The sequence below is a fragment of the Myotis myotis genome, unplaced genomic scaffold (assembly GCF_014108235.1).
Source record: "Myotis myotis isolate mMyoMyo1 unplaced genomic scaffold, mMyoMyo1.p scaffold_m19_p_18, whole genome shotgun sequence".
NCBI lineage: Eukaryota > Metazoa > Chordata > Mammalia > Chiroptera > Vespertilionidae > Myotis > Myotis myotis.
The window spans coordinates 20,805,221-20,827,208 of record NW_023416322.1 but is presented as its reverse complement, the minus strand read 5'-3'; the positions used below and the strand labels follow the sequence as shown (position 1 = coordinate 20,827,208).

The 21,988-nt window shown below is 38.0% G+C and overlaps 1 protein-coding gene across 6 annotated transcripts in view; it reads left to right on the top strand.

The window, feature by feature from the left end:
• CEP350 (centrosomal protein 350) overlaps positions 1 to 21,988 on the top strand; it is a 124,564-nt gene that overhangs the window by 48,666 nt on the left and 53,910 nt on the right. For all 6 annotated transcript variants that reach the window (XM_036344490.1, XM_036344492.1, XM_036344487.1 and 3 more), the window contains exons 12-22: positions 787 to 1,847; positions 3,210 to 3,360; positions 5,457 to 5,629; positions 11,371 to 11,557; positions 12,619 to 12,842; positions 13,324 to 13,487; positions 13,732 to 13,842; positions 14,228 to 14,368; positions 15,465 to 15,601; positions 16,695 to 16,814; positions 17,960 to 18,129. In XM_036344490.1, the coding sequence (XP_036200383.1) occupies positions 787 to 1,847; positions 3,210 to 3,360; positions 5,457 to 5,629; positions 11,371 to 11,557; positions 12,619 to 12,842; positions 13,324 to 13,487; positions 13,732 to 13,842; positions 14,228 to 14,368; positions 15,465 to 15,601; positions 16,695 to 16,814; positions 17,960 to 18,129 (2,639 nt within the window). The remainder of the gene's footprint in view (positions 1 to 786; positions 1,848 to 3,209; positions 3,361 to 5,456; positions 5,630 to 11,370; positions 11,558 to 12,618; positions 12,843 to 13,323; positions 13,488 to 13,731; positions 13,843 to 14,227; positions 14,369 to 15,464; positions 15,602 to 16,694; positions 16,815 to 17,959; positions 18,130 to 21,988) is intronic.

The following is a 21,988-nucleotide window of genomic DNA, read 5'->3' as shown; positions in this document are numbered from 1 at the left end:
GTTAAACATAAATGTTTGTCATTAACTATTAATTAGAATAATATATATCCTGTCTATGTTAATATTTATCAAACTTTTTTTTGTTTTATAGTCTGCTTTAAGTTTTTAAAAATTCTTTATTGTTTAAAGTATTACATATGTGCCCTTTTTCCCCCCCATTGAGCTCTCCCCGGCTACCCCAAACCACCAGCCCATGCCCTCACCCCCTAGTGTCTGTGTCCATTGGTTATGCTTATATGCATGTATACAAGTCCTTTGGTTGATCTCTTACCCTCCCCCCACCCTCTCCTGCCTTCCCTCTGAAGTTTGACAGTCTGTTCAAAGCTTCTCTAATATTTATCAATCTTAGCATTCTCTTTTATGTAGCATTATTTTTAAAGGGAAGGGTAGAGCCAGTGTTGTAAAGAATTTTGTCCACAGAGTCTTAAAGGTAAGAATGCCTTCTCTTTAATGAATAGTCCAAAATATCTTAGTTGAAGAAAGCAGTTTGCAAAACAGTATGTATGTATGATAAAATTATATTTTTGTGAAATTAACACCAAAACATTACATACATGTAGAAAAACATTTGGGAAGATATAATTCTAAGTGAAATATTAATAGTGCCTCTTTGTCATTGTTTAGCTATGAGTGATCTTTATCTTTTTTGTCCTCTTCACCTGTCCTTTTTTTCTGCAGTGAGTGTACATTACTCCTATAATCAGAAAAAAACAAAACTTAAAAAAAACCCATTAGCTTAGTTATGAGTTGCTGTGTTAACGAACATATTGTGACTTTCATTTGCAGAAGGGACTTGACAGAACCTACATGGATGCCGCCTGATAGATTGAGCCCACGTGTCCATCATTCTCAACCACAGCCTCTTGTTGGAACAGCTGGAAATTTACTCTCCCATCTCTTGAGTCTAGAGCATGCAGGATTTTTGCATAAGGATTTGGAATCTATTTTACCAACCAGGAAGAACCATAATACTGCTTCAGGGCCATTAACTTTTACACCTCAACCGTATCTGACCTCACCAGCTGCTCATCAAGATGCCTTGTTAAAACCTAGTGCCAGCCAATATAAGAGTAAACTAGATCGTATTGAAGCCCTGAAAGCAACAGCTGCTTCTTTGTCCAGCAGGATTGAAAATGAAGCCAAGAAATTAGCTGGGGCTAACATTAATTATGGGTCAGTGTGGAACACTGAGTATGATGTGCAACAAACACCCCAAGAAGATGGACCTTGGACAAAGGTTATAAGTCCACCTGTGAAAGAGGATACTGAAGATGTTTTCGCTGCCAGAATTCAAAAGATGCTAGGAACCTGTGTATCTCATGCAACTTTTGATGATGAGCTTCCTGGTGTAGGCAACCTTAGTGAATTTAAAAAGCTTCCTGAGGTGATAAGACCTCATAGTGCCATATCAAGCTTCAGAATGAGATCCCCTGCTCCCAAGCCAGAAGGGCTGCTGGCACAGTTGTGTAAGAAGCAGACTGACTCTTCTAGCTCTGATCTGCAGCCTTGTTCTCAATTCAAAGCCAAAACGTCTCTTGGTTCCAGCACAGACTCAGTCAGTGAAGGGCCTCTTCTTAGTGAGGGGAGTCTCTCTGAAGAAGAGGGAGGCCGAGATGGACGGCCCTCTTTGAAGATAGCAGAAATCTTAAAGGAAAAGGAATTTTGTGCTGGAGAAAGAAATGCTTATGAACCCATCAAACAGTTTCAGAAGGAAGCTGAAAAATTCTTACCACTTTTGGGTCACATAGGTGGTACACAAAGCAAAGAACCATGGGAAGAATTGGCAAAGGGAAGTCCACGTAGTGTCATTAATATTTTTACAAAATCATATCAGTCATATGGGAAAGGTGAGAAAAATAAGTAAGCTTTGTAATATTTGTATATTATCTTAATTTTTTCATAATTCTATAAAGATAATACTTAAGTACAAATTTTCATTGTTAATGAGGGTAATGGAAACATTGTCGAAATCAAAATTATCTGCCAACTTCAATTAGAGTATTGTAATTTAATCTTTAAATTTTTAGTTTTTAATGTCATAAAACAATCATTGATTGGTAATTATAGAAATTTTGGTCTAATTTAGAGAAACTCATAGATGATGATCAAGATTGATATGTATACTAGGTTTTCTGTGACCATAGATATGTAATTTATATAGTAAGTCTATTTCTTAATACAGTGACTTGTGAATTATTGGTAATATAGTGGTCAGGAATTAAGAGGGGCAACTATAGTAACATTTCTGATAATGAAAACAAATCTATTACTGTTCATCAACACTAATTTTAAAAACAGACTTTGAAGAGTAATGTAGCTCCATAGTTGGTTCCTGAAACAATAACTTCTAAAGGGCGCTTCTTGGCCTGAGATTCTGCAACACAATTTTTCTATGATGGACTCAGTTCCTTCAAGCCCTTTCTTTGTTCTTACTGCCATAGGTGGATTCAACTGTCTCAGGTTTAACCTTAGAATTTCAGGTTGGAGAGTGAGGCTGAGCCTTAAGTCAGCTATTGATACTGTGGTTTTTTAATTTGCTTTCTACACAGTGTACAACTTATTTGACAAATGGAGTGATTTCATCTGTTCATCTTATGCTTAATTGGGTATCACATTGGGTTTTCCCTGAATTCATATTTAGCTACTTTGTTATGATCTTACGTAGATTTATATAGACTATTGATCTTTTTGGTTTAACACATTTCTGTAGATGGTAATTTTAAAGTTCTTTGGATTTTAAAGTTCTTTTGAAGAAAGTAAAGTGTTTTTAAAGCAACCTTATTTTTTAAATAAGAAATGTGGGTTCCTAAATCCTTCTATTAGATTTTCATTAAGATTTTATAATTACACTGAAATATTTACAGTTGAAATAATATGTTATCTGGGATTTGGTTCAAAGTACTCTGTAAGGGGAATGAGAGATGGGGAGAATAGGAAATTTAATTGAAACTAGATTGATCATGTATTGATAATTGTTAAAGTTGGGTGATGGATACTTCAGTTTCATTATGCTAGTCTTTCATGTATGCTTGAAAAGTAATAAAAAGTTAAAAATGTATTGTTAGATATAAAGATAAATTGAAAAGCACTAGTAAAAGCAAACAAAAATATCCTTAAATCTATGTTGTTAATCCCCATGTTGTGGAATGTTTTGCTTGTAGTATTTTTATTTTTGTTTTAAAACACATTTCAATTATTACTTTTGACAGAGTTTGAAGACAGGTTCAAAAGAGGAGCATCAGCATCACAGCCCTTGAATGCCAGCACAACTCCTCTAAGCAGTGTTTCATATGAAGATGATTTTGTCTCCTCTCCAGGGAGTGGGACTTTGACAGAAAAAAAATCAGCTCTTGAACCTAGGTAAGAATATGTTGACAATGTGGAATGAAATCTGAAAAATGAGAGAAACTTACAAATGAGAACCGCAGTCTGAATATTAGGCAGATTTTGCTTGTTTAAAGATATATTTTGAGGTTGCATAGCACTGGTTTTTAAGAACACAGATTCTGGATTCAGACTTCCTGGTTTTAAGTCCTGATTCTCCTGATTATTATAGTCATTTGTCTTTGGGTTTATTACTAACCTCCCCATGCCTCAGTTTTCCTCTCTGTGAAATTGGAAAGAATAACAGTACTAGTCTCATGGAGTGTTATGAATATTCAGTTAAATACAAAGTATTTAGATCACGGCCTGGCACATAGTAAGCAGAATAAAGGTTGTTAAATCAGTCTGTGAGTTCCTAGTAGAGGATCGTATTGGGGAACTAATCCACGTTATACTAATGTAAGAAGATTAAGAAATGGTTTTGTGTGATAGAACTGAGGACAACCAGATAGATCCTTGACTTCATGATCCAAATCAATAATTTTTTTTTAATTGGGATAACATGTAAAATTTTGCAAAGCATTGAAAAAGAATTATCCTATATAATAAAAGAGAAATATGTAAATTGACCGTCCCTATGCTACACTCACCAACCAATCAGAAGTGAGTATGCAAATTAACCCAACAAAAAATTGTGGGTTAATTTGCATACACAGGCGCCAGGCAGAGAGCAGAGCAGGAGAGCCAGCGGCTTGGGGGGATGTGGCTCCCTCAGTCGCTCCCCCCAAGCTGTTGAGTGGGAGAGCCGGAGGCTTTGGGGGACATGGCTCCAACAGTCGGTCGCTCCCAGCAGCACGGGGAGCACCAGGAATGCTGGGAATCATAGTTCTGGTGGCAGACAGCTCTCCTAGACATTAGAACAAAGTGAGCCTGGAGCAAGTTACTGTTGCGATGGGGGATGGAGGGAAAGCAAAGGTGAGAGATGTAAGTAAAATCAGAGTGTCTAGGAAAAATTAAAGGGAAGATATCCTAAAACTTCCAGGAAATCTCCACCAGTGAAGCAAAGAAAAAAAAAAAATGCCTCTATTTTTCTGTGAGCAACAAACAAAACTGAGTTGGGGTCTCAGATAATTCATTCATATGATTGCAAAGACAGACAGAAACTCCCGGATTGGAGAGGGTTCCCCTGAGGGCTCCCAGATTGGAGAGGGTGCAGGGACCCCCACACTCGCCCAGTGCACGACATTCGTGCACTGGGCCTCTAGTTATTAATATTTATTGATCACTTAATGTGCAAGGCACTGAGAGGACTGAGGGGCCTTTACCTGTATTAGCTAATTCTTATTATAGCCTGATATGATTAGAATTATATTACCATTCCTACTTCAGGAAGTGAAGCACTAAGTTACTTGTACCAAGTCATACAGCAAGTGAATCAGACTTTTCCTGATTTTCTTACTATATAAAGTACTCTGTAATTACTTACATTCAATATAATTTTCTTCAAAATTTACAAATTGTAATTTACATAAAATTATTGGATGATCTTTTAAAAATAGTTATATCTAGTTGGACTAACAAAAATAAGTATTATTCAAATTATATCAGGAAAAGTGTAGTTTTAAATTTTGAGGTCTTAAGAAAAGATTAAATTTTAAAATAAAAACTTGTAAGGATTTAATTGTGACATTTAGTATCAGCAATCAATATGATTTAGTGCATTTTATGTTTAGGTTGAAGTAGAACATATTAAATTGTTGTTCCCTGTAAGATTATCAATAGGAAAATAAGGGGAGGGGGGGAAGGAAAATAATGATCATATATTAAATTATAAATCTGAATAGAAATTGAGGCCGCAGTTTCTAGTATCCAACATATTTTTTCTCTTCTGTCTAAATTGTCCATTTTTATTGGTTTCACTTTAATAACTCCCTTATATTTTTCTCAGTAATAAATTGAGCCATAGGAAAGAACCCTGGCTTATGGTAGTAAGAAAACAAAAAAAAAAAGTGGAAGGCATCTTTGAGTATAATTATATTCTCCTTGTGATCAAATAGATTTAAAATATCTATACATTAGCTTCATTTTAATACTTGTTGTTTGTTTTTTTAACCACTGTTATTCTTTGACAGTATTGGTGGTAGCAATTTGGGCACTAAAGAAGACCATTCTAGCAGGAAGTCAGCCTATGATCTTTCCTCTGTGGATGTTACTTCCCAGCATTCATCAGGGACCCAGTCTGCTGCATCTTCTTGTTCATCCACTTCTTCTAAAGGAAGAAAAGGAAAAAAAGAAAAGATAGAATGTAAGTGGAATTCTACATGGTGACTTTTTCTCTTACCAATGATTTTGTGGTAGTAATTTAAAATTATTTTATTCCGTAAGCAGTTAGGTGAGTTTCTTTATGATAATGTAATTAGCTTTCATATTATTGTAGTAATACCTTTCAGTATATAATAGTATAAATCTTTTGCTTAATACAAAAGGAATACATTTGCAATGATAAAAATTTAAGGATTATAGATAAGCCATCATACAAGAAATATAAATTCCCATTGAGCCCTTTGCTCAGAGATAACTACTATTAATACTTGATGCCTATTTTTTCAATCCTATATAATAAAACCCTAATATGCAAATCAACTGAATGGTGGAATGACTGGTTGTTATCATGCACACTGCCCCCCCCCTCCCCAAGAGGGAGGCGGCCGGTGGCAGTGATTGGGGGCGGGGCCGGCTGGCGAGCAGCGCCAAGTCGCCAGCTAAGGTGGGTGCCAGCGGGGGCCCCCCAATTGCCCTGCCTCACGGATGTCCCACAGATGGCCCTGAATGCCAGCCAGGCCTAGGGACTCTACCCTATATATTGGGAATAGTCTCTTAGATTTAAAAATTAAAACCTGGCAAGGCTATTCTAACACTGAGAAAACAGGGTAATGCAGTAATGATATGCATTGACTCTGGCTTGCACATTTTGTGGTCAGCCCTGATTCTGACACTTATAACTCTGTGACAAAGCCAATTACTTAATTTCTCTCTGCTTCAGTTTTTCCAACCATAAGATGGGGAAAATGGTACTACTGCCTCAGAAGGATCATGTTATGTACTACTTTTTATAATCAGGGCAAAAAAATGTAGCTGCCCATAACAACAGCAAGATGCCTTTCACCTGTATGAAAAATATGGTCACTGGTGCATGCAACGTTCTGGATTGTGAGAAGGATGTCCGACTGCCGGTTTAGACCCGACATCCCCCGAGGGGTCCCGGATTGCGAGAGGATGCAGGCTGGGCTGAGGGGACCCCCTCCACCCCCGTGCACAAATTTCGTGCACCAGGCCTCTAGTATATACATAAAAATACATACTGCCCTCTAGCCGGTGGCTTCAGTTGGTTAGAGCATCATCCTGTACACCAAGAGGTTGCAGGTTTGATTCCCTGTCAGGCCACATACTAGGATGCAGATCTGATCCCTGGTCAGGGTTTGTACAGGGGGCAACCATCTGTGTTTCTCTCTTACATTGATGTTTCTCTCTCTCCCCACTTCCTCTCTCTCTAAAAAAGTCAGTGAGGAACATATCCTTGGGTGAGCATGAAAACAAAACAAACAAAAAAACATACACAAACATCTTTATTTTAAAAAGAGAAATAAAATGTTGTTTTGCAGCTGCTTTTTAAAAAAACTTTATAGTATGTCATGTACATCTCTGAGTGTCATTTTGTATAACTAGAGGCCTGGTGCACTCTCTTGTAATCAGGGACCCGTCAGGGGATGTCAGACTGCTGGTTTCAAGCCAATCCTCACAGGCTAGGCTGAGGGATTTCACTGGTGCATGAAACTGTGCACTGGGCCGGTTTCGGCCAGATCCCCGCAGGCCAGGCCAAGGGACCCTGGGCCTCTATAATGCGTATAAGATCTTTGGTTAATCTCTTCCCACCCCCTTCCTTCCCCCTTCCCTCTGAGATTCATCAATCTGTTCCATGTTTCCATGCCTGTGTGTTGAGCATCTGCCCCCTGGTGGTCAGTGCGCATCATAGCGAACAGTCAAACTGTTGGACACTTAGCATATTAGCCTTTTATATATATAGATACTCAAATTTTCTTAACTGAAAAATAAAGATGATAGCAATAGATGTTTCATATAGTAATTTTGAAGCTTCCATGAAATTAACAGATAGCATGTGTACTTAGCACAGTAGCTGGCCCATGAGGCACTCTGTGTATTTTGAGTGATTGAAAAGAATACCCTTCAATCCCCTCCATTCTGCTCTTGGCTATGTTGCCATAGAGGTGAGAAGATAGAGTAAATAGGCAGAGGCCTCTTAAACTCACAGGATGATCCTTAGGGAATGATTTTCTTCCAAATTGTTTTTTCTAAATGTAAAAAATTGTTCATTGAGTTATAAAAAAGGGGGGAGGGGAGAAAACAGTAAATATAGACAACTATTTAAAAATTAAAAATTACCTACAGATAACCAATGTTAACTTTCATTTTAGATTTTATTTTATTGTGCTAAAATATATGTAATGTAAACTTTGTCATTTTAACTTTCTTTTTTTTTTTTTTTTCATTTTAACTGTTTCAAGTGAACAATCCATTAAGCACATTCACATTGTTGTGTAACCATCATTTCTAGACCTTTTTCATCTTTCCAAACTAAATCTCTATACCCATTAAACAATAACTCCCCATTCCTCTCTTCTTCCAGCCGCTTTTTTGATTTCAGAGGGGAAGGGAGAAGGAGAGAGAGAGATAGAAACATCAATGATGAGAGAGAATCACTGATGGGCTGCTTCCTACATGCCCCCTACTGGGGATCGAGCCTGCAACCTGGGCAGATGCTCTTGACTGGAATCAAACCCGTGGCCCTTCAGTCCATAGGCCAATGCTCTATCCACTGAGCCAAACCAGCTGGGGCTATAAATGTATCTTTATGTGTTAGTCTGGTTCTTTCCTTTAAGGGAATATCCTAGAAGTTAGTTAATGGGGCAAACAGTATGCCATGCTTAAAATTTGGATACATTTTGCCAAATAACCCTTCAGAAAGCCAGTGTCATTTTATACTTCAGTATGAGAGTGCTAGTAGCAATTATTTCTTAATCATCAACTTAGTCATAACTCTCTTGCAGATTGGAAGCATTCTGAAAGTCTTTAGTAGGAACATTAGACATCATTTTATCAGCACTTCCCAGAGTCTGTCTTTTCTTGTGAAAAACTGATTCAGTGGGAGAGGCTGTTTCACAGCTGTTCTGAGGCTGATGAAAGAACTACATGATTCTGTAAATTTGGGGAAATACTTTTAAGAGTAAAACAGCCGAAACCGGTTTGGCTCAGTGAATAGAGCATATTGAAGGGTCCTGCGGACTGAAGGGTCCCAGGTTTGGTTCCGGTCAGGGGAATGTACCTGGGTTGCAGGCATATCCCCAGTGGGAGGTGTGCAGGAGGCAGCTGATTGGTGTTCCTCTCTCATCGATGTTTCTAGCTCTCTGTCTCTCTCCCTTCCTCTCTGTAAAAAATCAATAAAATATATTTTTTTAAAAAAAGAGTAAAACAGGCCTCTTACCTACCAATTCGTCAACACTTCTAATATGCTAATACGCATTATTTATTTTAGGAAGAAGGTGAGCCCATATAGTATGAAGTACTATCCAAATTTATTTGACCACAGACTCATTTCTTTAATTAGCATGTTATGACATTAGCAGTCATACTGAACACATTTTGTGAAATGCTGATCTTGCTCAATTCTTTTATTTTGCAATTTTATGCTTTGTTTACATCAGTGTCTCACTTAAGGTTAGTTATTGGCAAAGCCTGAATTCTGACTTCTAAGATGTTTAAAGGCAATCAGGTAATATATATGGAGTGCATTTTAAGTTATAGAATGCTATTTAAATGTTTACTATTATCTAGAATCCCAAATCTTTTACTATAATATACTGTACAACTTAAAATACCATGATATATTATTGAATAGGAGTATAAGCAATATGATTCACTGTAGGTTTTTAAAATTTATAATCTAAAACATGATGATATGTAGTATAGGTAGTGTCTTGTGGCTTTTAGATTCTCAATCCCCTCTAACAATGCCTTAGAAATACTCTATGTATTTTACTTTCCACAGCATCATCTTAAACTTTGTTTCTTCTTTATCCCCAAGTTCTAAAATCAGTGTAATTTTTGTGGTGATGAAAAGGAGTGTCTGCATGCTCTGTACAAAAAGCTTCTTCCCAGTGAAGTTGAAAGTAGTTAGATTAAAGTAGCAGTCATCATTCCATACTAAACTCTGTACCCATTAAACAATGACTTCCCATTCTTCCTTCCCTTACCCCAGTAGCTACCACTCTACATTTCTTTTGAAAATATTTATTTTTCTTTAATGTTTATATTGATTTCAGAGAGGGGTAGGGAGAGGGAGATAGAAACATCAATGATGAGAATCATTGATTGGCTGCCTGCTGCATGTCCCTCTGACCCCCCCACCGGGGATCAAGCCCGAAACCCAGGCATGAGCCCTAACTGGGAATTGAACTGTGACCTCCTGGTTCATTGGTTGAACTTAACCACTGAGCCACACTGGCTGGGCACCATTCTTTCTGTCTCTATCAATTTGACTAGGAAATTTAACCATTGTTAAGTATACACATAGTTGGGTAGAAATAAGTAAACTTACTTATTGTATAACTATTACCATTATGCATCTCCAAAACTGTTTCATCATCCCAAACTGAAACTCTTCACTCATTAATAACTCTTATGCTCCCATTCCCCCCCTCCCCGACACCTGGTAACAGCTGTTCTACTTAGTGTCTCTATGAATTTGCCTATTCTATGTACTATATAAGTGTATAATCACAGAATATTTGTCCTTTTCTGGCTGGCTTATTTTACTAAATGTAATGTCTAATATCTTAATCTATGTTGTAGCATGTCAGAATGTCTTCCTTTTTAAGGCCAAATAATATTTCATTGTATGTATATACCACTTTTTATTGTTTGTTATACATTCATCAAAGTGTTGAAGGACACTTGGGTTGCTTTTACCTTTTGTCTGTTGTGAATAATGCTGCTATGAACATGGGTTTACAGTATAATTTTTTATTTTATTTTCCATTTTCTTTTAATTGTTAACCATATAGCTATGTTTAAAAAAATGGTTTAGTTGCCATTAAAATGCAGTTCTTTGTTCTGCTTCTTTTTCTAATGTGACAAATATTTTCCCATGCTGCTATTAAGACATATCATCAAGGTGAATAATGCACTAGATGTAGAATCATAAGGCCTGGGCTTATGTCCTATTTCTGCTATTGACCAAGTATCCTTAAGCAAGTAGCCTCCTAGATCTCTAGTTATCTCATCATTAAATGAGCATACGCTACCCACTTCATAAGATGTTTAAAGGCAATCAGGTAATATATATGGAGTGCATTTTAAGTTATAAAGTGCTATTTAAATGTTTACTATTATCTATGTAATTTAGACAACTCTTCTGTTGCAAATGTAGGATAAACTTTAAAAAATTGTACAAAGTTTTTCACGGAGTGTTGTACATAATTTTTGTTTGTTGGTGTCATAATCTCATTAAGATACTCCTATAGGTGAAATCATTCTGAGTCAGAGAATCTGAACAGTCTTATGAATTTGGCTACATAGTTCTTGTCCTAGAGTTTTTCAAAAGGATTGTGTAGTCCATTGTGGCAGTTGATAACATTTTTGGCAGCTTTTGGTTTTATCCTTGAAAGACTTCTTCTTATTTTTTTTTGTAGGCGTAGAATAGTACTATATACTTATCTTTTTTAATCATTTGATTTAAGAACCATTTATTTTTAATAGCAAATAGGGGATGTTAATGGAAGAAACGTCACTTTTCTAAAATGAAAGCAGAAGGGTGAACTTTATTTTAGATATGAAAAACACATTTTAAAAATAAATCCACTTTTAAATATTCTGTTTTGCACTTGCTATTTTACTGAAATCTAGGTATCTATCAATTACCATTCAGTCTCTTCTATTGGGAATCTGCTTTATAAGAAATTTACTTTATAGGGCTGGATTCACTCACTGGAAATGTTCAGAGCTCACTTCTTGATGAGGAAAAAGTACACTCTGTCTCAGAACGTGACTCTCATCAAGAGAAGAAATCTGAGACCAGTAGCAAACTCTCTGTCAAAGATTATGAACAGACTCTTGACACAGATAGCACTTTGAAGGATCTTTCTGGGCATTCTGTGAGGTAAAGTAATGTATGTTTTATACTGTAATTCATTTTAATTAATGTTACAATATTATTGATATTCAATGAATCCATTTAATGAATTTCTGTATTTTATGAATAGATACTCTAGCTTTGTTCATAGCTCTAGTTTTTATATATATTTTAGAGTGTGACCAACTTTCATCTAAACTATTAACAACCTCTCTCCCTCAGGAATTCTAAGCCTCTAGCACAACCCACCTTTCTATTCTAAATGCCATTGCCATAGTTGTTTTCTTGGTTTAACCCTTTGACCAAGCAGGAACTTTCCTTGGGGCACTTTGGTAGCTCAGGGTTACCCCACACATCAATTCTAAGAACTTAACTTTATCCAAAGTGTTTTCACTAAGCTACCACAAACTATCTCATTTCCTTTATACCTTTTGCTTCTCAACTGTTTCTTTTACTCTTGTGACAGAACTGCATAGCATTCTTTTGATCTCATTGTTTATTTTTTTCTCTCCTGCTCAATTTATTAGATGACTCAAGCAGATTTTAAAATCTCATTTTTATATTGAATATGGAGTTTGCATACTCTGGTCCCCCCCCCCCCCTTGGGTTAAAAGGAGTAATAAAAGAGTAGTTTTTGTCATTTCTTAATTTTTAGTACAAAATTATTTTTTTCTCTTTCAGAGACATATGTTAAGACATTTTTTATAAGACTTGATCTTACCTTTTATATGTGGCTGTAATTTTTTGCTATTATAGTAGAGGAATTTGCTTCATACTACAGTAATGATTCATGGTGTATTTACATTGTAGAGAAAAGAGTTAAGTGGCAGTTTAATCCAGAGACTCCTTTTGGGCAGGGTTTGTCTCTAGTTTTGTTCACTACTGTAAATATGAAAATAAGAGGAATGCTCAGAGTACATTCAGCATAGTGACTATGTTGAATGAATAAATGCCTGAATCACAGCTTTTTAAAGCTGATGTTAATAAAGACAGTAATGTGTGCTATTCTTACGAATTGGTTAGCTGGTTCCTGAAATAATTTTCCCTTTTCTAATGTTTTTTTTTTTTTTTTGAAACAAATCTTCTAGTGTCTCCACAGACAAGGGAAGGTCTCAGAAAACTCCAGCTTCTCCGCTATCTCCAAGTTCCCAGAAACTGTTGCAGTTTGACCTTCCAGGAACTTCATTAGAAAGATCTAAGTCCTCAGTTATAATGCCTCCAACTATAGCAGGATTCAAGCCTAGTGCAGCTTTTCCTGATATGAACATGGCTGCCAGCAGAGCAACTACAGAGATGATGACTTCAACACCAGGCAAGCCGACCTGTGCAGTTGTAATTTTAAAAATAAGGTTACTTATCTTGGGGAAAATGTTTCAGTTAAATTATAGGGAAATGGTTTTTCAACTGGATATGATTACTTTTTAAAGTTTTAAACAGAAACTGTACAGGAAAATATTAAGAAGCATCAGAGATTCAATAGTGGTGATTTTTCCCATCTTGCCAGCGTTAGTAAAAACACTGAAAAATGTGTGTCATGTATGTACTCCTAAGTGTTTATAGGTTTGTATGTAAGTACATACCCATGCATGTGCATACTCCCCCCCTGACCCCCCACCTTGCCCCCCCTCCCAAACACACACACACACACACAAGAAGTAACTATTAAAAGACACTGTATTTCTAAGTCACTGTCTTTGTTTTGGGCTCTTAAAATTAGAAATGAATTTTAGAAATCTGAGATGCAATTTAATTTCATGTGAACTTTAACATTTGACAATTGTTATGCCCTCCAGGTTCTAAACGTTTTTCTCCTGCTGGCCTCCAGCATCGTATGGCAGCTGAACTGAGTTACTTGAGTGCCATTGAGGAGTCAGTGCGCCAACTGTCAGATGTAGAAAGAGTTAGAGGCATTTCACTTGCTCAGCAAGAAAGTGTGTCTCTGGCTCAGATTATAAAGGTATTTGTGGGGTTTTCTTCTTTAGCTTTCTTTGTGTGTTTTTCCCCCCTCTTTTCTTTGTTAATCTTAAAAAAATAATAATTGTAATGGTGAATTAAAAAAACATAGTAGGTGGTCACTAAGTATTTTGATAAATGATAAATGGTTGTTGTGTTGAGAAAACAGCCCTGGGATTAATGTAGTCACTGAGTTGTAATAGTTTAGTATCTTAGAATTAATAGTTGATCACTTCTTTATCTTGAAGGCACAGCAGCAACGCCATGAAAGAGACTTGGCCCTTTTGAAATTAAAGGCTGAACAAGAGACTCTGGAGTGTCAGAGACAGTTAGAAGAAACCCGAAACAAAGCAGCTCAGGTACCTTATTTTGCAGCAAAGTTATTAAACCTAAATTTGTATCTTTGAAATCACTTTAGTATTTTTTTTATTATATGAGTAAAGAAGAGAAGATGTAAAATATGTCCTATGGGTTAATTTCATGTCATTTGATTCCTGTAGCAACCCTGTGAAATTAAGTAGTCAGGATGTAGCCCCAATTTAATAAGTGGAAGCTGAGGTAACTACATGGTAGTTGCTTATCTATAGTCACGTCAACTCTTAACCAGTGGAGTTAAGACTTAAACTTCAGCAGTGATTTCTTAAGACTTCAGATTTTAAACCCATTGTTCTTTTGATCCATGAAACAAACTTACAAATTCTGCGACATGACGAAAGTTTTCTTTTTACTCTCTTTTATGCACAGGTCCATGCGGAATCATTACAGCAGGTGGTTAAATCACAACGGGATGTAACTGAAGTCCTACAGGAAGCAACTTGTAAAATAGCTGCTCAGCAGACAGAGACTGCGCGCCTTACCACAGACGCAGCACGCCAGATCTGCGAGGTGAGGGCCGCTGGGAACCCTTTTCTTCCTCATTCTTTCTAGTCAGTCTGAATAACTGGCCTTTTATTGCAGTGTCTTGTAATTTGAATTTATAGAGGCAGAAAAAAAAGATGAAGAACTCTAAATTTTGCCCTTGAGTAAGCTTTTTAAAAAGATAGTAATTTTATTGATGAATAATTTACAAAAAAATAACGTACCCATTATAAGGATATAGTTTGATGACTTTTGACAAATATGTAGATACCTGTATCTGTATATTTCTAAAGCTTATCTTTCCATCCCTATCAACACTACTATAATCAATATTTCCAACACTCTAAAAAGATCTCCCATGCCCCTTTGCAGTCAGTCCCCAACCTCAGTCCAGGGAGCCACTGGTCTGCTTTGTATGAAGATGTTTCATTTTTACCCAGGGTCGTTAGTGTCTTTTACAGTGTTGTTAGTGCCAAGGACAAAGCTAGAAATAGTTTTTACTCTATATAGGATATCATAAGCGATAGATATAGTTTCATTTATTTAAGCAGTTACAATTTAGGATTGCTTGTGAAATGATTGTTATTAATAAGCTATGAACCTTCTACATGTTAGATATTGTGGAATTGTGCAAATAAATATAAAGTAGCATCTCTTTTCTCTGGAAAATTTTAGACAACATTAACAAAGATTTCAAAAACACTTCAGGTCATCAAGACAGTGGTTGAAAAAAATACAAAATGAATAACACACGCAGCAGTGGCAGTAGTGGCTAAGAGTAGGGAAAACATACTCACGTTGCTCAGAAAAGACTCAGATAGGAACTAGTAATTGAATTGATTCTTGAAGGAAGATTGAATTTTTGGTTTACTTTGGCTCATTATATGACTTAAATGTTTTCTGTCTAATTTGTAGATTGTTATAGCTGGGTGAAACCTTAGAAATCATGTTGTATTTATCTCTTTATTTTTATAAGGAAGCTGTTGAGACTTAAAAAGACTAAATTATTTGCCCATAATATTTACCTGTTACTGCAGAATTTGCTCTCTCTAAACCCACTGATCTTCCAAGATGCTCTGCTCCCTCTTAGTTCATCACTTTTGGCTTGTGTGTTCATATTTAGATGGCAGAGTTGACTCGAACTCATATATCAGATGCCATTACTGCTTCAGGAGCTCCCCTACCAACGCTGTATGACCACCAGCGGACACATGCTTCAGACTTCGTGAAGCAACTGAGGACCAGAGCTGAAACAGATAGGTTAATATTCAGTCATTCTGCAAATATGTCATGAGTATCTGCTGAGTTCCAGGCACTATTGTGGGTGCAGGGAATACAGTTTTGGGCATACAGTCTAGAGGAGAAGGTAGATGTTATTCAAATAGTCACTTAAGAAATGGTCACTGTAAACTGAGGTATGTGTTATGAAAGAAAGGATCGTTGTCTCTGAGATACAGAACAAAGGAATTTGAATAGCCTGTGGGTACAAGGAGGTCAGAGAAAGTTTTCCTGAAGAAGTAAAGCTTATGGTAAGATACAGTGGATGAAAAGGAGTTGGTGTTGTAAAGGAGGTAAAGAATATACAGGTCAATACATGTAAAGGTTGGAAGAGAAAAGGAAGGAAGACCAATGGGATTGGAGGCAGAGAGCAAAGGGGAGAATGGTAGATGATGCAGGGATCAGATATGGTAGGGCCTTGCAGACCGTAAGGATTTTGTTTATTCTAGTGCAGTGAAAAGTCATTAGAGAGTGTTTTAGGCAGGGCTGGGTAATGTGATCATGTTTTGTGTGTGTCTTCTTTCTTTTACATCACATTTTGACTGTCTCTAATTCATAGATTTTAAGTCTATTCACATTCATTGATACTTGGGGTGATTTTTGCTTATTTCTCATAATAAAAAAGAAAAAGCTCTTTTTTTAAAAAAAAAATCCTCATCTGAGGAGTGATGATATTTTTTTTCATTGACTTAGAGAGAGTGAAAGGGAGAGAGTAGGGAAAGAGAGAGAGAGAGATCGATGTTGAGAGAGACACATCTGTTGGTTTCCTCCCGCACACACCCTGACGGGATGGGGATTGAACCTGCAACCCAGGTACGTGCCCTTGACCGGGAATCAAACCCACAACCCTCTGGTGTGCAGGCCAACACTAGCCACTGAGCCACACCAGCCAGGGCAGAAGATACTCTTTAGTGTGTTATACAACCTTTTCATAAATGAATGCCTTCGAATACTTTGTAAGTTATTTCATAATTCCTGTTCATTCAAGGTTTTATCTAATAATGTTGAGCAGTATTAAAATCTTGCTCCTATTAGAGACTTTAAATGTTGAACAAGTTTTGTTTTGTTTTTGCAGGAAAAGTCAATCTGTTTCACTCTCCCACAATAATGAAGGAACCCCTGACTCAAAACATCAGAAGTATTCTTCATATGATAGTTATTCTGAGTCTTCAAGATACAAGAATCATGATAGAAGGTGAAAAGAGGGTTTTGTTTTAATGTTTGTGAGTTTATTTGAACCAGACTAACAATTGCCAGGAGACAAAGTCTCAACGCATTGAGATAATGTATCAGAGAATGGCAGTTTGCACCATATTTTGTACATTCTGAAAAGAGTTTGATGTAGTAAAGTATGATAAGTAGCTGATAGTTGCTTTTTTTTTTACTTCTCAATTTCATTTCTTTAAATGAAAGTTTTACCTTCCCCATTTAATTTGCTGATTTGTAAAACAGTTGTTTCATGTAACAATATAGTTGCCATTCCTTGAGAACCTATATTATATAAGCACTGTATAAATTTGTTTTTTTATACTTTATCTTTCATCCAGGTTACCCTGATGTTAACATTTTACTTATATTTGCTTTAGCGAGTAGAACTTTTAAAGAAGGCGATAGAGGTCAACACCATCTAAGGTCATAGATATTCTATTGGATTTGGCAATTAGAGTTTAGGTAGAGGTTAGAAGAGTAGTTCCAGTAGAGTAGTTGGGGTTGAAGCAGACTGTGGTAAATCGTGATATTGATGAACAGTAGGGAGGTGGAAATACCAAGTAGAAGCCTCTTTTCCCAGTAGCTTGGGTCTTTCTTTGTAATATTGTTGTTGTTTTTTAATTGATTTCACAGAGGAAAGCGGAGGGAGAGATAGAGATAAACAGAGAGAGAGAGAGAGAGAGAGAGAGAGAGAAGATAGAGAGAGAGAATATGATTGATCAACTGCCTCCTACACTCCCCACACTGGGGATCAAGCCTGCAACCTTGGCATGTGCCTGATCGGGATTCAGACTGTGACTTCCTGGTTCATAGGTTGACTCTCAACCACTGAGCCATGCAAGCTCGTTCAGTAGCTTGGTTTTAAAATGATAGGAAATATGAGTGTGAGAGCCTTAGAAGAGTGGTTGCCCAGTATGACTATTTAAATGTGAAACCTTCCTCTCTCCTATTCATCCTTTCTAAAAGTTTCTTCTCGGGCTTATGTCTACTTATTATTTTTATGCTTTATATTACATCTTTTATCATTTTGTATCTTGATCATAACCCCTGTTCCTTAGCCAGTTAAGTTTACTTTGAAGTTATCCTTATTTTGTTGCCTTCTTTGTTTGTTTCTATAATATTCATAAACAGAAGTAGTAGTGGTAGCAGCCGTCAAGAAAGTCCTTCAGTTCCATCTTCTAAGGAAAATGAGAAGAAACTTCACGGTGGAAAGACGGAGAGTTCTATTGATGAACAGGTTCAGACTGCTGCGGATGATTCTCTACAAAGTGACAGTGTACCATCTCTTCCTGATGAGAAAGGTAACTTCCTTGCACATATATGTGTAATTATTTGTTTTGGGAGGCTTCTGGAACCCTTTGAAATATTTTTGTACATTTTATAATGAAAATAATATCTAGATATAGCTGTCTATAATTATGATAGCCTTAGGTCTAGGTACCCAGAAGTGAGGTGCTGCCATAACAAATACTAAAAATGTGGTCATGCCTTTAGAATTGGCTAATGAGTAAAGGTTAGAAGTTTTGGGGTACATCCTAGAAAAAGCCTATATTGCCTTTTGCAGACCTATTGGTAGGAATATGGACATTAAAGGTGATTCTGATGAGCCCAGCCGGCATGGCTCAGTGGCTCAGTGTAGACCTATGAACCAGGAGGTCACGGTTCGATTCCCAGTCAAGGCACATGCCCAGGTTGTGGGCTTGATCCCCAGTGGGGGGCATGAAGGAGGCAGTCGATCAATGATTTTCATCATTGATGTTGCTATCTCTCTCCCTCTCTCTTCTCTGAAATCAATAAAAATTCTTTTTTTAAAAGAAAAAATAAAAAGGAAGTTAAAAGTGATGAACTTGGAGGAGAAACCCAGATGGCAGCATAGGTAAACACCGGAAATTGTTGCCTCGCACAACTTCAAAAATAAAACTAAAAGACAAAACGGACATCATCCAAAACCACAGGAAGGCTGGCTGAGTGGAAATTCTACAACTAGAAGGAAAGAGAAAAGCACACTGAGACTCAAAGGAGGTGCGGAAGTAAAGTGCAGAGGTACCGAGGCTCATGTGGAAAGGACTGGCAAATGAGGACACGGTTGTCTTTTTCAATCGGGAGGGAGTCTCAAGCTCCAGACAGCTCTGAATTCTAGTTCCGGGCGAGTCTTTGGGGACCCAGACTCATACGGGGAGAAACTGGACTGTCTGGCATCAGTCGGAACTCGAGGGCAGCTTTCTCTCAGAGATGCTTGCAGCAGTTACCGGGACACTGAGATGCAGGGCCTCTTAGGGTAGGACTGAGAAGCAGACATCGCTGCTTGCTCCGCCCTGTTGATCCCCTGAGACCCTGCCCCATCCAAGCTGTGCGCAGAGGCTTTTGCATATGAAAGGCCTGGCCCTTTGCAATCTAAAAAGTACCTAACAAACTGCAGCTGGTTCAGAGAGACCCAGAACTTCCAAAAGGAGGCCCAAGGTCCCACAGCAGCTTACAATGCTTCACAGCTGGGCCTCATCTGCGCACCTCCAAACCCCAAACAAAGAAGAGGAATCTGCAGATCTCTCCATAGCTCCTGCTGGGTAGCCTCAGGCAGAGGCTAAATTAGCACCTCCTTAAAGATCCAAGAGCCAGTGTACCCAGGGGTCAGAGTGGGACCATCCAGATTACAACTCCTCAGATCCATAAGGGACACACTCGGGGAAGACTCAGCACCAAAGCCCCACTGAAGCAAGTCTTGCCCCAGAAGGGTGTCTCCAGCACAGAAGTTCTCCCACTGCAGACACAGCTGATTCTCACAGCCAGTTGGCCTGGAGGTCAGTCCCTCCCGATGATACCTACAACAATCAAGGCTTAACTACAACAAGACTGTGCACAAAGCCCACAAAGGGGTGCACCCAGAGTGTCCACCTCAGGTAATTGGGGAGGCTGAGCCACTGGGCCCCATAGGACACCTAGCACAGAAAGCCACTCTATCAACACAGGGAAGCAGCCAAAATGCGGAGACAAAGAAACAGGTCACAAATGACAGAAATGGAGGAAAGCAAACTACTGGATATAGAGTTCAAAACCACACTTACAAGGTTTTTCAAGAATTTTCTAGAAACCGCCAATAAATTTAGTGAGCCCCTCAAGAAATCTAGTGAGATCCTCGAGGTTATAAAAAGGACCAACTAGAAATTAAGCATACACTGACTGAAATAAAGAATATTATACAGAGTTCCAACAGCAGACTAGAGGATCACAAGAATCAAGTCAAAGATTTGAAGAACGAAGAAGCAAAAAACACCCAACCGGAAAAACAAAAAGAAAAATGAATCCAAAAATATGAAGATAGTGTAAGGAGCCTCTGGGACAACTTCAGGCATACCAACATCTGAATTATAGGGGTGCCAGAAGAAGAGAGAGAGCAAGATATTGAAAACCTATTTGAAGAAATAGTGACAGAAAACTTCCCCTACCTGGTGAAAGAAATAGACTTACAAGTCCAGGAAGTGCAGAGAACCCCAAACAAAAGGAATCCAAAGAGGACCACACCAAGACACATCATAATTAAAATGCCAAGAGCAAAAGACAAAGAGAGAATCTTAAAAGCAGCAAGAGAAAAAAAGTCAGTTACCCACAAGGTAGTACCCATACAACTGTCAGCTGATTTCTCAACAGAAACTATGCAGGCCAGGAGGGAGTGGCAAGAAATATTCAAAGTGATGAATAGCAAGAACCTACAACCAAGATTACTTTACCCAGCAAAGCTATCATTCAGAACTGAAGGTCAGATAAAGAGCTTCACAGATAAGGAAAAGCTAAAGGAGTTCATCACCACCAAACCAGTATTATATGAAATGCTGAAAGGAATCCTTTAAGAAAAGGAAGAATAAGAAAAAGGTAAAGATACAAATTATGAACAACAAATATACATCTATCAACAAGTGAATCTAAAAATCAAGTGAATAAATAATCTGATGAACAGAATAAACTGGTGAATATAATAGAATCAGGGGCATAGAAAGGGAGTGGACTGACTATTCTCGGCAGGGGAAGGAATGTGGGGGGTTGGGAAGAGACTGGACAAAAATCGTACACCTATGGATGAGGACAGTGTGGGGGGGTAAGGGCAGAGGGTGGGTTGGGAACTGGGTGGAGGGGAGCTATGGGGGGGGGGAGGAACAACTGTAATAATCTGAACAATAAAGTTTTAATTTAAAAAAAGTGATGAACTTGGGTATTTAGCTGAGGAAATTTCTAAGCTAAGTGTTGAAGTCATGGCCTGGTTTCTCCTGATTGCTTAGAGTAAAGTGTGAGAGGAAAGATAAATGGAAGGAATTGTTAAGCATAAAAGAACCAGAACTTGAAGATTTGGAAAACTCTCAGCCTATCCATATTGTAAAAACTGAGAAAACATGTTCTGGAGAGAACACCAAGGGTGTGACTTGACAGTCACCCCATAAAGAGATTACCCCTGGGTTTAATCAGCCATCTCAACAGAAGCTAGGACTATTCCAGCAGAGACACTGCTAATTTGGATTGAAGGGCAAGAGAAGGGATGAAATTTAGGAAGACTTTCAGACTTCTGGGATTCCCCTGGATAAGACAGTAGAGCTACCCAGCTGTGAACATGCCTATCTTTCAAGAAAATAGAAGACTGATCCTGAGGTTGATTTATGTATCAGCGGGGTAGCCCCTGCCACCACAGGCTCAGAGCACGAAGGCTGAAGTATAAGGCTGTCCACGCATTGATTTCAGAGGGTGGGGCCCGCTCCTTGGTTTCAGTTGTCCAAGCTGCCCCTGCTCAGGGCCTCAGGAGCAAAGCTGATGCCATTGGCCAAGTGGGTGCAGCTACCACTCAGGGATGAGGGGCAAAGCCCTCTAGTGGGTGTAGAAAGCATGACTGCCACCTCTGTGGGCTTGAAGGGCAAAGCATCGAGCCAACGGTGATTATTTTTGAGCCTTAAAAGCTAATGGAATTTGCCTTGCTAGATTTTGGATTTGCTGAAGACCTACTACCCCTTTCTTCTTTGGATTTTTCCCTTTGGAATAGGATTGTCTATTCTACTCTTATGCGACCATTGTGTTTTGAAGCATATAACTTGCCTTGTTTCATAGGTTCATAGCTAGAAAGGAATTTTGCCTCAGGATGAATGATACCCATATCTACTTAGATGACATTTAGATGAGACT